Source organism: Balaenoptera ricei, chromosome X (assembly GCF_028023285.1).
Source record: "Balaenoptera ricei isolate mBalRic1 chromosome X, mBalRic1.hap2, whole genome shotgun sequence".
NCBI classification, from domain to species: Eukaryota; Metazoa; Chordata; class Mammalia; order Artiodactyla; family Balaenopteridae; genus Balaenoptera; species Balaenoptera ricei.
In genome coordinates, this window is record NC_082660.1 from 120,867,902 (window position 1) to 120,887,272 (window position 19,371).

Here is a 19,371-nt window from a genome sequence, read left to right on the forward strand (position 1 = left end):
AACAGAAATTTATTTCTCAGATTTATGGAGGCTGGGAAGTTCAAAATCAAGACACCAACAGATTCAGTGTCTGGTGAGAGCCTGATTCTTGGTTCATAGACAGCGTCTTCTTGCTGTGTCCTCACATGGTAGAAGGGGCAATGGAGCTCTCTGGGTCTCTTTTAAAGGGCACTAATCCCACTCGCGAGGGCTCCACCTTCATGGACTTAGTTACTTTCCAAACGCCCCACCTCCAAATACCCTCACACTGGGGGGTTAGGATTTCAATGTATGAATTTGGGGGAGACACATTCAGTCTATTGCAAAAATTATTTTTATAGTGCTGTAGAACTAGTTACACTGTTGGCCTATGTTTCATACTTTACGTAGAAGATATCATGTGCTTTTGACAGTTCTATTGTATTTGCACAGTTACTTCTGTTGGGACTCAAGGCAGGTCAACCCCTAAAATGTCACAGTGGCATATTGATTATTTTGAATTAAAGTTAGTTAAGAAATGGTCAATGTAAGAGGGACACTCTGACCTCCTTTCTGTCTCCTTGAAAGCAGGAAATAAATATCATGTGAAAGGTGAATGCTTATCACCAGAGATGGGGAATTCAGGCCAAGAAGACTGTAGAAACAAACCTTGTTACTTCTTTCATTGACTACCTCAAGCTCATACTCTGTTTAGATTCTTCTCTAATTGAGCACCCCAAATCTACATTTCTTTGTCCTGTCAATTCCTTACAAATTTATTGTTTCATTGTCTAAAAAGTAGAAAAGTTGCCTGCTTTGGCCACTTCCCAGGTTCCATTTCTATGAGACCTCTGTGCTCATGAACTGAAATTTGTTTCTCTTTCTCCTGTTAATTTGTCTTGTGTCAATTTTATTATTAGTCCAGCCATAAGAACTCAAGTGAGGGAGAGGAAGAAATTTCCCTCTCCCCGACACTTTCCGTCTGGGAAGTTGGAGAGGAGGCCCTTGCATTGACCCCTGCCCACTGCAGCCTCAGTCAAACATTGCCTCTGACTAAGAGCAACTGCCTAAAGGTGATGAAACATCCAGCAGACACTGAGCCTCTGGACAGGGTCCCATTTTACCTTTCCTACAACCATCTCTCCGTTATATCCAGGATAACTACTGGATAGAGAAAGGGCCTCTTCTCTTCCTACAGCCATTTCTCTCTTGCACGCTTATGGCACCACCAGTACAGGCAGAGTTGTCTGGACTAAGAAAGCAAACTGACCTCAAATTTGCCCAAAACTCAGCACTTTCCATTTTGCAGAAACTTTTTTCAGTTACAGTTGCATAAAAGAATATTTCCTCTTTAAATTTCACTTTGAACTCTACCTTTGGCTGAATCTAAATATCAGAATGAAACTCAGTGAAAACCACAGTGTAGACCCCAAAGAAGTAAAGGTTTACTTGAAACCTGAAGATTTTCTCAAAAGTTTTTGAGAGGGTGCAGATAGAAAGAACCAGCCTCACTCAGAATTACAATAAGGAGTGACATCTAAAACCACAGGTTCTAGGTCTTGGCCACCACGAGAGGTGGGTGGTGAAATAAGAATCATAATAATGATAATAATAATAATTATCACTACTACAACTACTCCTGTGTATTAAGTTTTTACTGTATGCCAGAAGGTGTCATGCTGAGCTATTTTTCAAAATCTCATTGGCTCATGCCAGCAACCATCTGGGTAATTGTGATTAAGACCTCACTTTACAGATGAGGAAATGAGGCTTAGCGAATTCAACACAAATGGCCCATATTCTCACAGCCTGTAAGTGTCAGAGCTGGGATTTAGACCTACATTTACCTCATGTCAGTGCCTGTGTTCTTAACTGAGGCCAGGTAAAGTGGGAAATATTTGAAGTCATAATAAGCTGATTTCCAAAGCAGGGGAGCAGAGTGTCCTTATTATGTCTGGATTCCTATAAATTAATGACAAACATCACACCTGTTTTACATATACAATTGTATACATATATACTCTCTGAAGTTGAGGATGCTGGTGCTCTTGTTAACTCTTATTCTGACTACACGTGAGGCTCACCCTTATTGAAGTGCTTCTTACTGTGTTAATAAAAACATGTTTTATGGCCTGACCAGAAATGCTCTGTCTTGAAGCAAAGAAGGACTAGGGGGAGGCAGTCTGATAGAGGACTGTAAGCTTCAGCTAGGTTAACAAAAGGATTTTGGTTTCCCATGGAGTGACTACAATGCGCAAAACTGCTTATTTTGGCAATACTCTTTGGGGCTGTTGTACATGGAGAAAAGCTGGGACCAGGAAGGTAGATGAGTAATAATAGCACTAATAATAGGCATGTATGCAGCCCTTCTCAGTTGACGAAGGACTTCATATATGGAGTCTCTCACTTGGTACAAATGTTTTTTATAATGGTTTATGTTGAAATAATTATAAATTCACAGGAGGTTGCAAAGAAATACACAAGGAAGTCCTGAGCAGCCTTCCCCTAGCTTCCCCCAAAGTTAACATCTTACACAGCTATAGCACAATATCAAAGTCAAGAAATTGCTACTGGTAAAATCCAGAGATCATATTCAAGTTCTACTAGTTACATACATACACTCTTGTGTTTCTGTGTGTTTCTCTCTGTGTGTGTGTGTGTGTGTGTGTGTGTGTGTGCGTGTGTGTGTGTGTGTGTGTGTATGAGTGTGGGGGTAAGACTCCATGCAATTTTATCACATGTGAAGGTTTGTATAACCATCACCACAATCGAGATGTTCAACTATGCAATTACCACAAAACTCTCTTCTGTTACACTATTATAGCCACACCCATCCTCTCTGTCCATCCCTGGCAACCACGAGTCTGTTCTCTATAACTATCATTATAGTTTTGTCATTCTGAGAATGTTATATAAATGGACTTACACAGTATTCTTTTTAGATTGGCTTTTTCTCCCTCAGCATAATTCCCTTGAGACTCATCCAAGTTGTTGCATATATCAGTGGTGCATTCCTTTGTATTGCTGAGTTGTATTCCACAGTATGGATTTACCACAGTTTGTTTAACCATTCACCCACTGAAGGACATATGGGTAGTTTCCAGTTTGGGACTATTAGAAATAAAGGTGCTATGAACATTTGTGTACAAGTTCCTGCATGTGAAATTAGGACCATAAAGTGGTTTGTAGTATTCCTTTATTATCCTTTTCATGATTACAGGACCTGCTGTGATATTTTTATTTTATTCCTGATGCTGGCTATTTGTGTCTTCTCTCTTTGTACCTTTTCAAATTTGCTAGAGGTTTATCAATTTTATTGAGTTTTTTCAAAGAACCAGCTTTTTGTTTCATTAGTTTTTCCTATTGATTCCATTTTCAATGTCATTGATTTCTGCTCTTATTATTATGTGCTTCCTTCTGCTTTCTTTGGATTTATCTTGCTCTTCTTTTTCTAGGTTCTTAAAAAGATTAGCTTATTGATTTGAGACTTTTTTCCTTTTCCAATGTAAGCATTTAGTGATGTAAATTTCCCTCTCACCACTGCTTTAGATCCATCCCATATATGTTGCTACATTGTATTTTCATTTTCATTCAGTTTTATGTGTTTTTTTAAATTTCCTTTGAGATTGTCTCTTTGACTCATGGATTATTAAGTGTGTTGCTTAGTTTCCAAGTGTTTGGAGATTTCACTTTTATCTTTGTTATTGATTTCTAGTTTGATTTTGGCCAAAGAACATATGCTGTATGATTTTAATTCTTTTAAGTTTGTTAAGGGTTTTTTGTTTTCTTTTGTTTTGTTTTTTATGACCCAGGATATAGTTATATTGTTGAACGTCCCATGAGTGCTTGAAAAAAAAAACTGTATTCTGCTGTGATTAGTTGTAATGTTCTATATATGTCAATTAGATCCTGTTGGTTAATTGAGTTAACATTGTCTATATCCTTGCTGATTATCTGTCTAGCAGTTCTATCAATTGTTAAGAGTGGGGTATTGAAGTCTCCAACTATTATTATGGATTTGTCTAGTCCTCCTTCATATCTATAGATTTTGCTCACATACTTTTCAGCTGTGTTTTTTGCTGGTTTTCTCCATGGATTGGCCCTTTTATTATTATGTAATATCCTTCTTTGTCTCTGGTAATTTTCCTTGCTCTGAAATTTACTTTATCTGATATTAATATTGCTACTTCTGCTTTCTTTTGATTAATGTTTGCAAGGTATATCTTTTTCCATCCTTTTACTTTCAAATTGACTATATTGTTATATTTGTAGATTATTGCTTATAGAAAACATATAGCTAGGTCATTTTTAAAAAATCTATTCTGCTAATCTCTGTCTTTTAATTGCTGAATTTAGGCTATTTACATTTAAAGTAATAATTGAATTGTTAGGGCTTAAGTCTGTTGTTTCAATATTTGTTTTATGTTTGTTCCCTATTTCTTGTTCTTCTTTTTCTTTCTTCTTTTCTTCCTGTGGGTTACTTGAACAATTTTTAGAATTCCACTTTATTTATTTATAATGCTTTTGAGCATATTGCTTTGTATAGTTTTTCTAGTGGTTGCTATAGGTATTACCACACACATACATAAATTATCACCTACTAATATTGGTGATATTTTGTACAGTTTTTTTAGTGGTTGCTATAGGTATTACCACACATACATAAATTATCACCTACTAATATAGGTGATATTTTACTACTTTGTTGACATTTTACTACTAATGTTGACATTTTACTACTTTGAGTGAAGTACAGAAATTTAAATTCCATTTAGGTCTCTTTACCCTCCTCGCTTTTCAAATATAATTGTCTTAAATATTTTCTCTGCATGCATTGAGCTCCATATCAGGTAGTGTTATATCATTTGCTTCAGTCATAAAATATAATTAAAGAAATTCATGTGGTGAAGTATAGTCTATAATGTTTACTTCTATTTTTACCCATTCCATATTCTTCTTTCCTTCCTGAAGATTCCTGCCTTCTTCTGGTATTTCCTTTCTCTTTAGAGACCTTTATTTAGCTACTCTTTCAGGGAAGGTTTGCTAGTGGCAAATTCTCTTAGTTCTCCTTAATCTGGGAATGGCTTGCTTTCTCCTTTGTTCCTGAAGGATAATTTCTCTGGATACAGAATTTTTGATTGACAAGTATTTTCTGCACTTGAAAAATGTTGTGTTATTTCCTTTTGGCCTCCATGATATCATGTGAGAAGCCCACTGTGATTTAAATTGGTGGTCCCCTACAAGATTACCTATAATCCTGTGATCTTCTTTGGTTGCTTTCAAGACTTCATCTTAAGTTTTTAGAAGTTTTGTGATGCTGTGTCTTGGTGTGGATTTTTTTGGGTTTTATCCTAACTGAGATTGGCTCAGCTTCTTGAATCTGTAGGTTTATATCTTTTATCAGTGGGGGGGCATTTTCATTCATTACTACTTTGAATGTTTTTTTCAGTCCCACTCTCTCTTTCCTCTCTTTTTGGGACTCATAATTTTTTTATTTGTTTCAAGAGAATTTGTTATAGATTGTTGAAGCATTTTTATGACATCTGGTTTACAATTCTTGTCAGATAATTCCAACATGAGATTCATTTCAGTATTAATGTCTATTGATTGTTTTTTTCATTCAGATTGTAGTTTTCCTGGGTTTTGGTACGACAGGTGATTTTTTAAATTGTACCCTGTATGTTTTGATTATTATGTTAGGAGACTCTTGATTTTATTTAAATCTTCTATTTTAGCATGTAGTTGCCCTGCTTAGTTTAGTGTGTAGGTTTTGGCCTACATGTATGGGCTTTAGTTCCAATGAAAGTTAGTTTTCTGAGCCCTTAGAAGCCATAATCCTGTGGTCATCTGCTCTGGGTTTAGGCCATGTTTCAAGATTTTAGAAACCCCTAAAGGAACCTGATTGCAGTGTTGCAAGCTTCTATGAAGTCCCAGGGGTTTCTATTCAACTACAATTTTCCAAGACCAGAGACATAGCTCAAAACCCACTGTTCTACTACTATAGTTACTACTATTTTGGCAAATTGTGTTGACTAAAGAGAATGTCCTCACAATGGTTGATGTTGACATTTTTATCCTTTCTACCTAAAATGGGTCTATGCTGCAAATTATACCTTCCTAAACAGCATGCATATACCTTTTCCCTACTAATGGATTTTCTTACAGAGTTTGCTTTGAAACAGTTTTTTCTGTCAACTTCATGAAATGATGCTAGTTCATCTGAAATATTTATTGTAAACAAATACATTTTGACTTCAACTAAGAACTTTAGAGGATAATCTTTTTTATTATCTCTAAGAATTTTATAGGATAGTTTCGTTGATGGACTAAGAGAAGTAGTACTGTATAACTTTCCCATACCATTTTCATTTTTAAAAAGTACTTTCCTCCCTGTCATAAACAAAATGGTGGGTGCAGTTTTAGATAGGGTAGTCAAGGAATGCCTTCTCAAAAGAAGGTAACATTTGAACTGAGATGATATAATGAGAATCTAGCTATACTAACATCTGGGGGAATAGCCTCCAAGACAAAGGAAACAGAAGTGCAAAAGCTCTGAGATGGGAACATGATAAGTGTGTTTGAGAAACAACAAGGAAAGAAGTGTAGCAGCATGAGTAAGGAGGCAAGTAATAGTGGAAGAGATCAAAGAGAATGACAGGAGTCATTTCTGTAGGGCCCTATAGGCTATAGTGAGGACATTGGATTTTATTCCAAGGGATTCCACTTAGATAGGTAATAAGGCTTTGGAGGACTTTAAAAGGATTTTGAATGACGTGATCAGATTTTCGTTTTAGAATGATCACTCCGGCTGTGATGTAGAGAATAAATTGAAGTGGGGCCAAGAGTATAATCAGGGAGAGCAATGAGGATGCTATTACAGTGGTCCAAGCAAGGATGACTATTTTCTCTGGACCATGCTTAAACATATAGCCCATTGTTTTGGGTGTAAGTGATGAAGAAAATGTGAAGGGTTAAGAATGACTCTTAGGTTTTTGCTTGAGCAACTGTTGAACGGTGATGTCATTTACTGAGATGGGGAAAACTGTAAGAAAAGCATGTTTGTGATGATAGGGAATCAAGTGTTCCACTCTGGCCATGTTAAATTTGAAATGTCTTTTAGACATATAAAGGAAGTGGTTAAGCAAGAGGTAAAATATATGAATGTGGAGCTCAGAGAAGAGGTCTGGACTGAAGATGAAAACGTGGGAGTCATCAGCATGCATGGATAATATATAAAGCCATGGGACTGAATGAAATCATTTAGAGAGTGCAGACAGATGAAAGAGCCCAACCTTCAAACTCTAGAACACTCCAACATTTAAAGGTGGGATAAAAGGGGGTAAAGTAGCAACAAAACTGAAAAAAGTAACCAGTTGGGTAGAAAAATATGGTTCACTGAAGTTAGGAGAGGAAATTATTTCAAAAAAGAAGAAGTGTTCTGGGACTTCCCTGGTGGCGCAGTGGTTAAGGATCTGCCTGCCAATGCAGGGGACGTGGGTTCGAGCCTTGGTCCGGGAAGATCCCACATGCCACGGAGCAACTAAGCCCATGTGCCACAACAACTGAGCCTGCGCCCTAGAGCCCACAAGCCACAACTACCCAGCCCGCGTGCCACAACTCCTGAAGCCCATGCGCCTAGAACCCGTGCTCTGCAACAAGAGAAGCCACCGCAATGAGAAGCCCGTGCACTGCAATGAAGAGTAGCCCCTGCTCGCCACAACTAGAGAAAGCCCACACGCAGCCAAAAAGAAAAATTAATTAATTAATTAATTAATTAAAAAGAAAGAAGTGTTCAATCATGTTGAATGTTTAAGAGGTTGAATAATATGAAAATAGCAAAATGACTATGGAGTTCAGTAATGTAGAATTTATTAGTGACTTTGACAAATGTATTTTCAGTGGCGTGGTGGGGAATAAAAGCCCAACTGGAGAAGATTGAAGATTGAATGGGTTAACAGATGAATGGATAAAAAAATATGGCATGTCTGCACAATGGAATACTATTCAGCCATAAAAAGGAATGAAATACCGATACATGCTACAACATGGATGAACCTTGAAACATTACACTAAATGAAAGAAGCCAGTCACAAAAGACCACATATTATATGATTCCATTTAAATGAAATGTCCAGAATTGGCAATTCTACAGAGACAAAAAGTAGATCAGTGGTTTCTTAAGGTGTGGTAGGATGAGGGATATGGAGGTGATAGAAAAAGGGTACAGAGTTTGTTTTTGAGGATGAAAATGTTCCAATTCTATGATTATACTAAAAACCATTAAATTGTACACTTAAAATGGATGAACTGTATGATATGTGAATTATAGCTTCAATAAAGCTATATTTTTTAGAAAAAAGAGTGAATGGGAAATGAGAAAGTGGAGAGAGTATAGACAATTCTTTGCAAACATTTTTTTGCAAAAATTTTGCTTTGAAAAAAAAATTTTACTTTAACAGGGAATAGCTGGAGGAGTATATAGCATCAAAAGAGAATTTGTTTTAAGATAGGAATTATTAGAATGTGTTTGTATGTTTATGGAATTGATGCAATAGGAAGGGAGAAATGAGTGATTCATGAAAGAGAGGTGATCTCTGAAGGTATTTCCAACTACCTGCAGGGTAGATCCACCTGGAGGTTCTATTGGCTTTAACTCAAAATTATATCCCAAATCCATCTAGTTCTTTTCACCTCCACCACTACTACCTTGGTCCAAGTCATCATCATTTCTCAGTGGACTACTGTAACAGCCTCCAAACTTGGTCTCTTGGCTGCCACTCTGGGTGCTCTCAAATCCATTCTCTACCCTGCAGCCAAAGTGATCTTTCTAAATCTTGATTCTCCTGATTAAAACCCTTCAATGACTCACCATTTCCCTTACAATATAGTCCAAGCTCCTTAAGTTGGCCTACAAGAGTCTCCAAGATCTGACCCCAAGTCTATGTCCTCATTTCTGAACTTTCTCCCCTTTACATATTAGGTTCAATCATTGTGACCTTCTTTCTGATCCTGGAATTCATGGATATCCTCTCCTTTCACAACCCATTTCCCACCTCATCACCCTGTAGCATGCCTTACTTCTCCTCATCTTTTAAGACATTTTTTCTAGGTTGTCTTCTTTGACCACCAATATTAAATTATGTCCCCTTCTATGTATTCCCATAACCCCCTGAGCTCTTGCTCTCACTGTGCACTGCATACATTTTTGTATCTGTTCAATGATCTCTCTTCCCCAGTAAAGTATAAGCTCCAAGGTTATGAGCAGGGTTAGTTTCTTCTGTGGGCTGTGAGGGCGAATCTGTTCCAGGCTTTTGGTGGTTTGTGGGCAATCTTTGGTGTTCCTCGGCCTGTAGAGCCATCACTTTGATCTCTGCCTTCATGTTCACATGGCATTCTCCCTGTGTCCAGATTTTCCTCTTTTATAAGGACACCTGTCATATTGGATTAGGACCCACTCTAGTAACTTAATTTTAACTATTACCTTTTTAAAGATCCTGTTTCCAAATAAGGTCACATTCTGAGTTAGTGGAGGATAGGACTTCAGTGTATCTTTTTTTGGTCGGGGGTGGGATGGGGAGAAGCACACAATTCAACACATAATACTGTTCTAGCTCCCGTACCTAACCCAGGGCTTGGCTCCTGGCCTCTAATTCCCATAATGAATACTGAATGAATGAATGCATGCATGCCTGCATCCATGGACGAGCCTTAGGGCATCTGTGAAATGATAAGAAATGTGGTGTGTGTGTATGTGTGCATGCACACACATGTGCGTGTGTCAATGCGTTTTCCTGGGGAGAGGCCCCCTAGCCTTTGGTCCAATTCTCAGTAATCGATGACCGTAGAAAGGCTAAGACCCACTAGCTAATAGGGAAAACATGGCACATTTGCTATGGTATGGGGGTCCTTCATCATATGGCCCCACCTAGCTCTGCAGCCTGGCCTCGTAAACCTCAAACCTCATGTCTCCAGTCACACTGAACTACCTGTGGTGCCCTCCATGGGTCATTCTCTTGTTCACCTCTGAGCCTTTGCATATGCCAGTCTCACCTCTGCCTCATCCAGGATCCACCCTTGTTCATCTGGCAGATTCCTACTCATCTTATCAAAAATCAGCTATGGGGTTAGCCCCTCCAGGAGAGCTTCCCTGACCTCTCTGGGAAGCATATCCGCTTCTGGGCTCCCATGTTCACACCTTCGCTAAAGCACCTAACGCTGACAGATATGTCTGTTTCCTCCACCGTTTCCTCCGAGATCCTGGAGGACAGGGACCAATGCTTACTCACCTCTGAATCCCTACACTTAGGTAGGTGTCAGTCACAGAACATACCTTCAAGAGTGAAGTTTTAAAAAAAGAATCACTGCCCTGGGGAAGATGAATTCCAATGTAAAGAATAACCTTCCCATTCCAATAATAAAATGTGTTGCTTAGTGAGCTAAATAGTGTTCATCCTCTAGACATTGCATGGTCACTCATGATGGATGATGATCTAGAAAGAGGATATGCACAGATGGGAGGTTAGGCTGCATCTGATCTCCAAGTCCTCTGCCATATCTGAGAGTCTCTGATTCCATAAAAACACTACCTTCCTCTTTCCTTTACTTTTGAGTGGAATAGCACTTCTGGACTGGAGGGCATATCACCTTTGAACTGGCTGAGTAGGCCAGGGTTAGAAAAGGTACTTTAACCAGAAGTTCACCATCCCAGGCAGACTTACAGTGCCTGGCTTTGCCTTCTCAGCACCTCTGACTTCCCATCTGAAAACTGACTAATACTTGCTAATTGTATGTTCTGAGATCCTTTGATGAAAATGCCATAGTATGTAAGTATCAAGTACTGTTATGAATAATAAAAATGGATGAAGTTTCTGTTGCTTACTCCTTGAGAGACATTATAGAAGATGGATGTTTCTTGCCAAATCACAAGTCATATCTGCATTGTAGAAAGGAGACTGATAAAACACAATAAACCCCTCAGTCCTTTACATTCAAGGTAGCAATGTATTTGCTTTTCCAAGACTCTCCTTAGTCCGTTCTGGCTGCCATAACAAATTACCATGGAATAGGCGGCTTATAAACAACAGAAATTTATTTCTTACACTTCTGGAGGCTGGGAAGTCCAAGATCAAGGCAGCAGCAAATTTGATGACTGGTAAGAGCCCACTTCCTGGTTTACAGATGATGTCTTCTAGGTGTGTCCTCACATGGTTGAAGGAAATGAGGGATCTCTATGGGGTCTCTTTATAAGGGCACTAATCCCATTCATGAGGGCTTCACCCCCCTTGACCTAATCACATTAAGGGTTAGGATTTCAACATACAAATTTTGATAGGGACACAAACATTCAGTCCAAAGCATTTCCTGATTATAAAAATGCCATAGAATCTTTTGGTGTTATTGTGGGTTGTGCTCAGCAGTCTTCCATCAAAGACAATGAAGTCTCACTGCAGCGGCTGTCTAGTGTTTTGTCTACCTAGAGCAGCACTCCCCTTCTGGAAAGTGCTCCTTTCTCCACTCCCACCATGCGATTGAAGGACCACTGCTATGTTCTTGCAAAACTCTGTTGCCTGGACACAGTGATTGGTAAAGATGCAGGTGCCTGATCCAAGCTAGGCCAACCAAAATCTCTCCTGGGACTTCTAATACATTAGAGCCAGTAGAAATTCCTCTCTGACATCAACTCTGGGATGTGTGAGTACAGATCTGACCAGCTACCATGTATCCAGCTGTGTGAAAGGAATTAGTCTGAGAGTATGAGGCTGACACTCAGAAAGGCAGAGATGGGAGTCAGAAAAAGAAAGGGAGGGGGAATGGAGAGAGAAAGAGAATCTTGTCAGTTATCAGAGGCTTTTGTTCCAGTTGCCCTTGACTTTCCCATGGCTTCGTTACATTAACCAATAAGTGTCCCTTTTTTGCATAAGCAAAATCCAGCTGGGTTTAAGTCTCTGGCAGCCACAAGAATCATGACTAATATACATATGGAACATGCTTTAGCTCCAAAAATGAATGAAGAGCCTTATAGTCTCCAAGTACTTTCAACTCAAGACAGAGTATTTTCTTTTTTTTAAACCACTTTATTAAGGTATGATTGACATACAAAAAGCTGTACATTAAATATCAACATATACAACTTGATGAGTTTGGAGATAAGTACACACCTGTGAAACTATCATCACAACCTTTGCCATAAGCATATCCAACACCTCCAAAATTTCTTCCCACCTCCTTCACTATTATTATTTTGTGATAAGAACACTTAAACATAAGATTTACTCTCTTAGCAAATATTCCAGTATAGAATAGAGTATTGTTAACTACAGGTACCATGCTGTACAATAGACCTCTAGGACTTATCTTTTTTTTTTTTTTGGAAGTATAGTTGATTTACAGTGTTGTGTTCATTTCTGCTGTACAGCAAAGTGATTCAGTTATATATATATATATATATATATATATATATATATATATATATATTCTTTTTTATATTCCTTTCCATTATGGTTTATCTCAGGATTTTGAATATAGTTCCCTGTTAAGACTTATTCATCTTATAACTGAAACTTAGTACCTTTTGACTAATGTTTCCTCCTTTCTCCATTCTCGCAGCCCCTGGCAACCACCCTTCCATTCTCTCCTTCTATGAGTTTGACTATTTTCAATTCCCCATAGACGTGATATCGGGTGGTATTTGTCCTTCTGTCACTGCCTTAGTTCACTTAGCATAATGTCCTCCAGGTTCATGAGACAGGATATTTGCTACCAAAGGGACTTTTCTCAAGATCGTCCACTCTTCCTCCTGCAGTAATGACGTGGAGAGTAAAAGGAAAGAGAATGGACTGACTTGGACATGAAAGGGACTTTACAGGTCACAAGGTCAGACCTTCATTGTACAGAAGGTGAAATGGAACTCCAGAGAGGGGAAGGGACAATGCTCCCAAAGTCACACAGTAAGTTAGCAACTGGGCCAAAACTAGATTCCATTTTCCTTCTCTCTAGTTTTCTGCAGGCCCCCAGTCTGAAATTATATAAATGAAATTGCAGTGCATTTTTCTTAAAACACCAAAGTTTATTTTCTTCATGAAATACACATCAACTCCTACCCCCATTCATTCTATCCTTTCAAGTTTATGAATATGTAAAATGTCAAGAATTTCAAGTTATATATCTGCTGGAAAGTTATGGCCATGACACTTAAGATTTCAGTTCTACAAACTATTTTGATTCAAATCCGTTTCTTGACTTCAGCATGAAGGGCTAATGAAGAATCAAGTCTCTAGTCTTTTCATTTTTCCTCTTGTAAAGCCACTGCTGTATGTAGCCTTAAAAAAAAAAATGATGTGACCAGCTTTCCTTTTGACAATTGTATCCTTAAGACTTTCACAAACTGATGACATTGTCATTGTTGTGAAATTGTCCTGCAGCCATTGTGAAAATATAGCACATATCTTGGAATTCATGATGAGATTCACATCACTGTCAGGCCCTTAAATATTTCTTCAGAAGGACATGTGTGCAAGTAACAGATCATTGCTGATTATCAACCTCTCAGTTGATCAACCAAGCAATCAATCATTGAGTGCCCATTAGGTATCTAGCACTCTTCTAGTTGTTTGGGTAACAGAAGAAATGTAAAGGCCCTGAGACACTTAAAATATATTACTATAGATATATTTTCCATTTTAAACTTGCAGCAGCTTCCTTATGGCAGTTACTCTTGTTTACTATAGGAAGCTACGCACTACAGTGGAAAGAACACAGGCTTTGGAATTGGCCTGTGTTGGAACTGAATGCCCATTACTAATTGTGCAAACCTGGAGAAGTCACAGCCCACCACCGCCCCTCACTCTCCTCATCTGTAAAGTTATTATAATAAACAATATATCTATTCATAATACTATTAATTAATAAATAATATAAATCTTCTTAATAACTTATAATGTATACCATCAATTCATAATCAATGTTAATGTTATTAATTAATGCTAATATTATTAATCAGCATTGTTAATAATGAATGTTAACATGAATAACTATTACCATTAATGTTAATATTAATTAATGTTGATGCTATTGATATTGATATTAATACTTATTATAATAAAGTTATTATTATTATTATTATAGCAATAATACATACCTTTCAGGGTTGTTCTGGTAATGAAATCATTTACCTGGCATATAGTAGGTGCTCAATAAACGCTAACTAGTATTATGATGGATAACCGACATATGTTTAGGTCCAGTTGTTCAAGAAAGTGTGGTAACTCAGGAAAGTTTAGCAGGCGTTTTAGGCACCTGTAAAGTATAGGAATTAAGAGCCTGGGCTCCCAAATCTGACAGAACTTGGGTCCAATCCCAGCTGTAGCACTTTAGCTGTGTGACCTTGGACAGATCACTGACCTTCTCAAGCCTCAGTCTTCTCATCCCTCAAATGGAGATAAAAGATTCCACCACATAGGGTTGTTGGCACTATTTAATGAGATAACAACTGGAAAGAATTGATCACAGTGCATTTGCTCACATGTGACGTTGTTAGGACCTGCTCTGTAGAAACACTATGGCCACTTCATAAATTCCTGTTATTTTTAAAAATTTATTTATTTTATTTATTTTTATTTTTGGCTGTGTTGGGTCTTCATTGCTGCGCGCGGGCTTTCTCTAGCTTTGGCAAGCCGGGGCTACTGTTTGTTGCGGTGCGCGGGCTTCTCATTGCAGTGGCTTCTCTTGCTGCAGAGCACGGGCTCTAGGCGCATGTGTTTCAGTAGTTGTGGCTCGCAGGCTCAGTAGTTGTGGCTTGTGAGTTTTAGAGCACAGGCCCAGTAGTTGTGGACCATGGGCTTAGTTGCTCTGCGGCATGTGGGATCTTCCTGGACCAGGGCTCAAATCTGTGTCCCCTGCATTGGCAGGTGGATTCTTAAACACTGCACCACCAGGGAAGCCCAAATTACTCTTATTTAGACATCATTTTTCTCTCCAATATTCACAGGTAGAAACAACTGAGCCACTCTTTATATTCATCTGCTTTTGTCATAGGTGTCTGAAAATAGCATTAAAAAACAGAGATTTAAGGATTACTTTTAAGAAGCACTTAAAGATTTTCAGGATGATGCATCAGATTCCAAGAGGTCTCTATTATTTTTCAGAGCAAGAGATATAGGCATTCAGCAGTAACTTTTCTGGATACTAATGTACTAAGCAGTCTACTGTTTGGGGAACTTTCCAAGAGGAGACACATTGTAAATATATTAAAATGTTTACGATGAAATAAAATTAATCCTCTAGGTACTGTGAGATCGTGTGCAGCTAATATTTTATCATGAAAATACAACTGCTAATATAGTTCTAAAGGAAAGAAAAGACAAGGTTGAAAGATTGCACTATTTCAAACACATTTTGTAAAAAATAAAAATAAGATCAATTTAAAAATTTTTACTGCATTAAAGTTCTTAAAGTTAAGTTTCTTACAATAAATATTTTTTTTAATTAAAAAAAAAAACATTGCACTGGATGTGGTGTCAAGGAGGAAGCAGAACAAGCTGACATTCGTTGACTGTTGGCTACATTACATGATCTCATTTAAACCTCATGACAACCCCATGAGGTGGATGCTCATGTTAGTCCCATATTACAGAGGGAAAAAACAGGCCCAGAGAGATCAAATAACTTGTCCAAGAGCACACAGTGAATTAGTGATTCAAACATGGGGCTAATAGAGAACAGACGTGTGGTTGCCAAGGGGGAGGTGGGGTGGGGGAGGGATGAAGTGGGAGTTTGGGATTAGCAGATGCAAACTGTGATATACAGAATGTATAAACAATGGATAACACAGGGAACTATATTCCATATCCTGTGATAAACCACATTGGAAAAGAGTAGGAAAAAGAATGTATATATACGTACAACTGAATCATTTTGCTGTACAGCAGAAATCAACACAACATTGTAAATCAACTATACTTCAATAAAATGAATTTTAAAAAAAGCATGGGTCTATTTAATTCCAAACTCCATACTCATTCCAGATCTAGCCCTTGCACTGACGCCAATGACCTGAGTGCTCTTGGACATGTCATTCAGTTTATTTGTGTCTTGTATCAATTAGTTAGTTTTGGGCTTCAATGAGTAGAGTAACTAACACCAGTTTAAACGACAAATACTTTTCATTTTCTCACATAATAAAAAGTTTGGAAATAGTTCCAGTGAAGAGACCACAGCTCAAGCCCCACCCCCTTCTCTCTGTCTTTGCACGCTGCTACCTTCGGTGGGTAAGCACGGTCTCCCACTCAGCCGCTCCAAGCATCACACAATCCATCACCTGACAACTTCCAAAAGCAGCAAGTGGGTGTAGGGAAGAGACTTTCTATTTCTATGCCTCTCTCTTTGATCAGAGAGGAAAACCTTTTCCAAAAACCCCCCAGTGGACTTCCCCTTTGTCTCATGGACCCAAACTAGGCCACATGGCCGCCCATAACATAATAAGAGAAATGGGTTTACCATGCTTGGCTTGAACCAGTAATGACAGTGGCTGGGGACATCTTCCCTGAGATCAAGGGCTCTTGGCTTGAAAGTTGAACACAATCAGGAAGACGTGGAGCTGGGAAGGCCGATGAGCAGGTACCCAACAGCGTCTGACCTGGGCCTCCGTTTCCTTAACAGCAGATGAGTAAGTTGCTCTGGGCCAACTCTCAGTGAGATGGAAGAGCAGGCTCTAGCTGCAGTTAAAAGACAAAACAAAATAAAACCACACTTAATCACAAAAATACACTCAATCAGCGTATGCACGGCCAACTCAAGCTCCTTCCCCATCCTTCAAACTACACTGGCTTTTTTAAGTTCTTTCCTCCATCAAAGCTGACCTTGATATTCCTTTTAAACTAAATTTTATGGATGGTGGTCCTAGGGGTGGGAGGGGATATGAAGGGCCTTGTCCTTCCCTGGCCTTTCCCCTCCCCCCTCCCCCATCCGAACATCTGATCTCAATCAATCTGGGTTTGGGAAGTTGTCCTGTTCTCATGCTGCTCATAGAATGTAATAAGACACAGTGGAAATAGTCCACGGCAGTAGCGTAATAGATCCAGAACAGATTTGTTTTCTATTAGATTTCTAAGTGAATTATACTTGACCTCAAGTCCATCTCAGTCAGAAAATTTTTTACCACGTTTTGTATGGTGCTGAAAAAAATCAACAGTTGTCATATTTTCTTTAAAAGCAGCTGTCAGATTAATCTTGTAACAGTTTAGTGACTTAAAACACACCCCCCCCCATGGTTTAGGGATCTGTGCTATGGCAGGAATTCTCATTTATTATTTTGCATTCATTATTTTACCATGAGCCTCTCACCCCAGGGAAATGTAGACACTGAATACTTGTCAAAATATTTCGTAACATTTCTAAAGTTGCAGTACTATGAAAACTGTATTTAAACTGTAAATCAGATCCTTGATAACACTATGGGGTTTTGTCCATATGTAGAAGATTTATTTTCCTATCTTTATAGGAAATGTGTTTTCTTCCCCTCCCCCCCCCCCCCACAGCTTTTCCAAAAGACATATGGCAGACTATCTTTCCCTTTCCAATGCAGTGATTCAATGTCATTTCAACCTTTCTCTCTTTTCCTTTTAAATACTTCCTGAGCTGGAAAAAAATTGAGTACCCGACTCCTGTGCATGTAGTACCTTCAGCTGTCTCCTCAAGCAAAAGGAAGTAGAGAGTGAGTAATTATCTTGTGAATCCAATCAGTCCACACTTTTGATAGTCAGTCTAGAACACTTGACTTCACCTTGGTCTCAACAGCCTTGGGAGGAGGAAAGGCAAAAAAGTACCTGAATTATCAGGACCAGTTACCCCCTGTCTGGCCTGACTGTGCCTTCGTTTATTCATTCAGTCACAAGGACTAATTGTGCCCTCCCTATGTTACAGGCTCTGACCATTCACCGAGGAAACAGCAATGAACAAGACAAAGATCTTTGACCTCAAGAAGTTTATACACACGCTCTGTTGGGGGAAATGAACATCCTCCAGTGAAAACACAGAGGATGAGAGCATGAAGGAATTTTAAAGAGCCTCCAGGTTGGTTCAGCCTCCCCGGTGGATTGATGAAATCTTGGACCCAGAGGAGGTATGTAATTTATTGTACCTGAAGATACACAACTGGTCCGTGGAGCTGGAATTGGAACCCATATCTCTTGAGTAATCATTGCCTAAGTTGCCTACATGGGAGGCTCCTCAATGGAGAAAGAATGCTTGGTGGTCTGTAGAGGTGTCATCAAAGGTATCATCAGGGACTTCCCTGGTGGTGCAGTGGTTAAGAATCTGCCTGCCAATGCAGGCGACATGGGTTCGAGCCCTGGTCCGGGAAGATCCCACATGCCATGGAGCAACTAAGTCCGTGTGCCACAACTACTGAAGCCCGTGCGCCTAGAGACCGTGCTCTGCAACAAGAGAAGCCACTGCAATGAGAAGCCCACGCACCGCAAGGAAGAGTAGCCCCTGCTGGCCGCAACTAGAGAAAGCCTGCGTGCAGCAACAAAGACCCAGCGCAGCCAAAAATAAATAAATAAATAAATTTATGTTTTAAAAAAAGGTGTCGTCAGATGAGTGCAGGAAGGGGGGAGGGGAATGTTGAAGTGGCTTATTCATCAGGCAGTAGTATTCTCCCCAAACATCTCAGCTTATGCATTAATTTCCTAGGGTTGCCGTAATAAATTACCACAAAGTGGGGGGCTTGAAACGAAGGAAATGGATTCTCTTGCAGTTCCAGAGGCCGGAAGTCTGAAGTCAAAGTGTAAGCAGGGTAGGCCCCTTTTTGGAGGTGCTGAAGGAGAATCAGGTCCACGGCTGTCTCCTAGCTTCTAGTAGTTGCTGCTAACCCTCGGCAGTCCTGGCCACTTCCTAGCCCCTGGTGGTGGCCAGCAGTCCTTGGCTTGTGGCTGCATCACTCCAGTCTCTGCCTCCAGCTTCACACGACCCTCTTCCCTGTGTGTGTCTGTGTCTTCACACAACCTTCTTATAAGGACACCGGACTTCAGATCTAGGGCCCACCCTAATCCAGTATGACCTCATCTTAACTAATTGTATCTGCAAAGACTCTATTTCGAAATAAGGTCAAGTTCTGAGAGGACATGAATGGGGGGGCACTATTTAACCCAGTACACCTTATATTAGGATTTAGTACCAGCAGAATTAGGGTGGGTGTTTGAATGATGTCTAGACTCTCCTTTAACTTTTTCTTCCTAGGGCAAAACAAACAAAAACAAAACTCCAGTTTTGGAAGGAATGTATGCAATAGCAGAATCTGAATGGAATGCTTCTTCTTGTTATTTGTAACTTCTCTTTTCTTGGAAAATACCTAAGTGGGGAACTTGTTGATAGCTTCCTATTAGAAGATCATTTTAATGATTGGCCTCTGATTCT

General features: G+C 39.2%; 1 protein-coding gene across 1 annotated transcript in view; it reads left to right on the forward strand.

The window, feature by feature from the left end:
* VGLL1 (vestigial like family member 1) overlaps positions 1 to 18,404 on the forward strand; it is a 66,910-nt gene extending 48,506 nt beyond the window's left edge. Inside the window, exon 5 of the mRNA XM_059910255.1 lies at positions 17,878 to 18,404. Coding sequence (XP_059766238.1) covers positions 17,878 to 17,909 — 32 coding nt within the window. The 3' untranslated portion in view covers positions 17,910 to 18,404. The remainder of the gene's footprint in view (positions 1 to 17,877) is intronic.
* Positions 18,405 to 19,371: the final 967 nt, after the last annotated feature.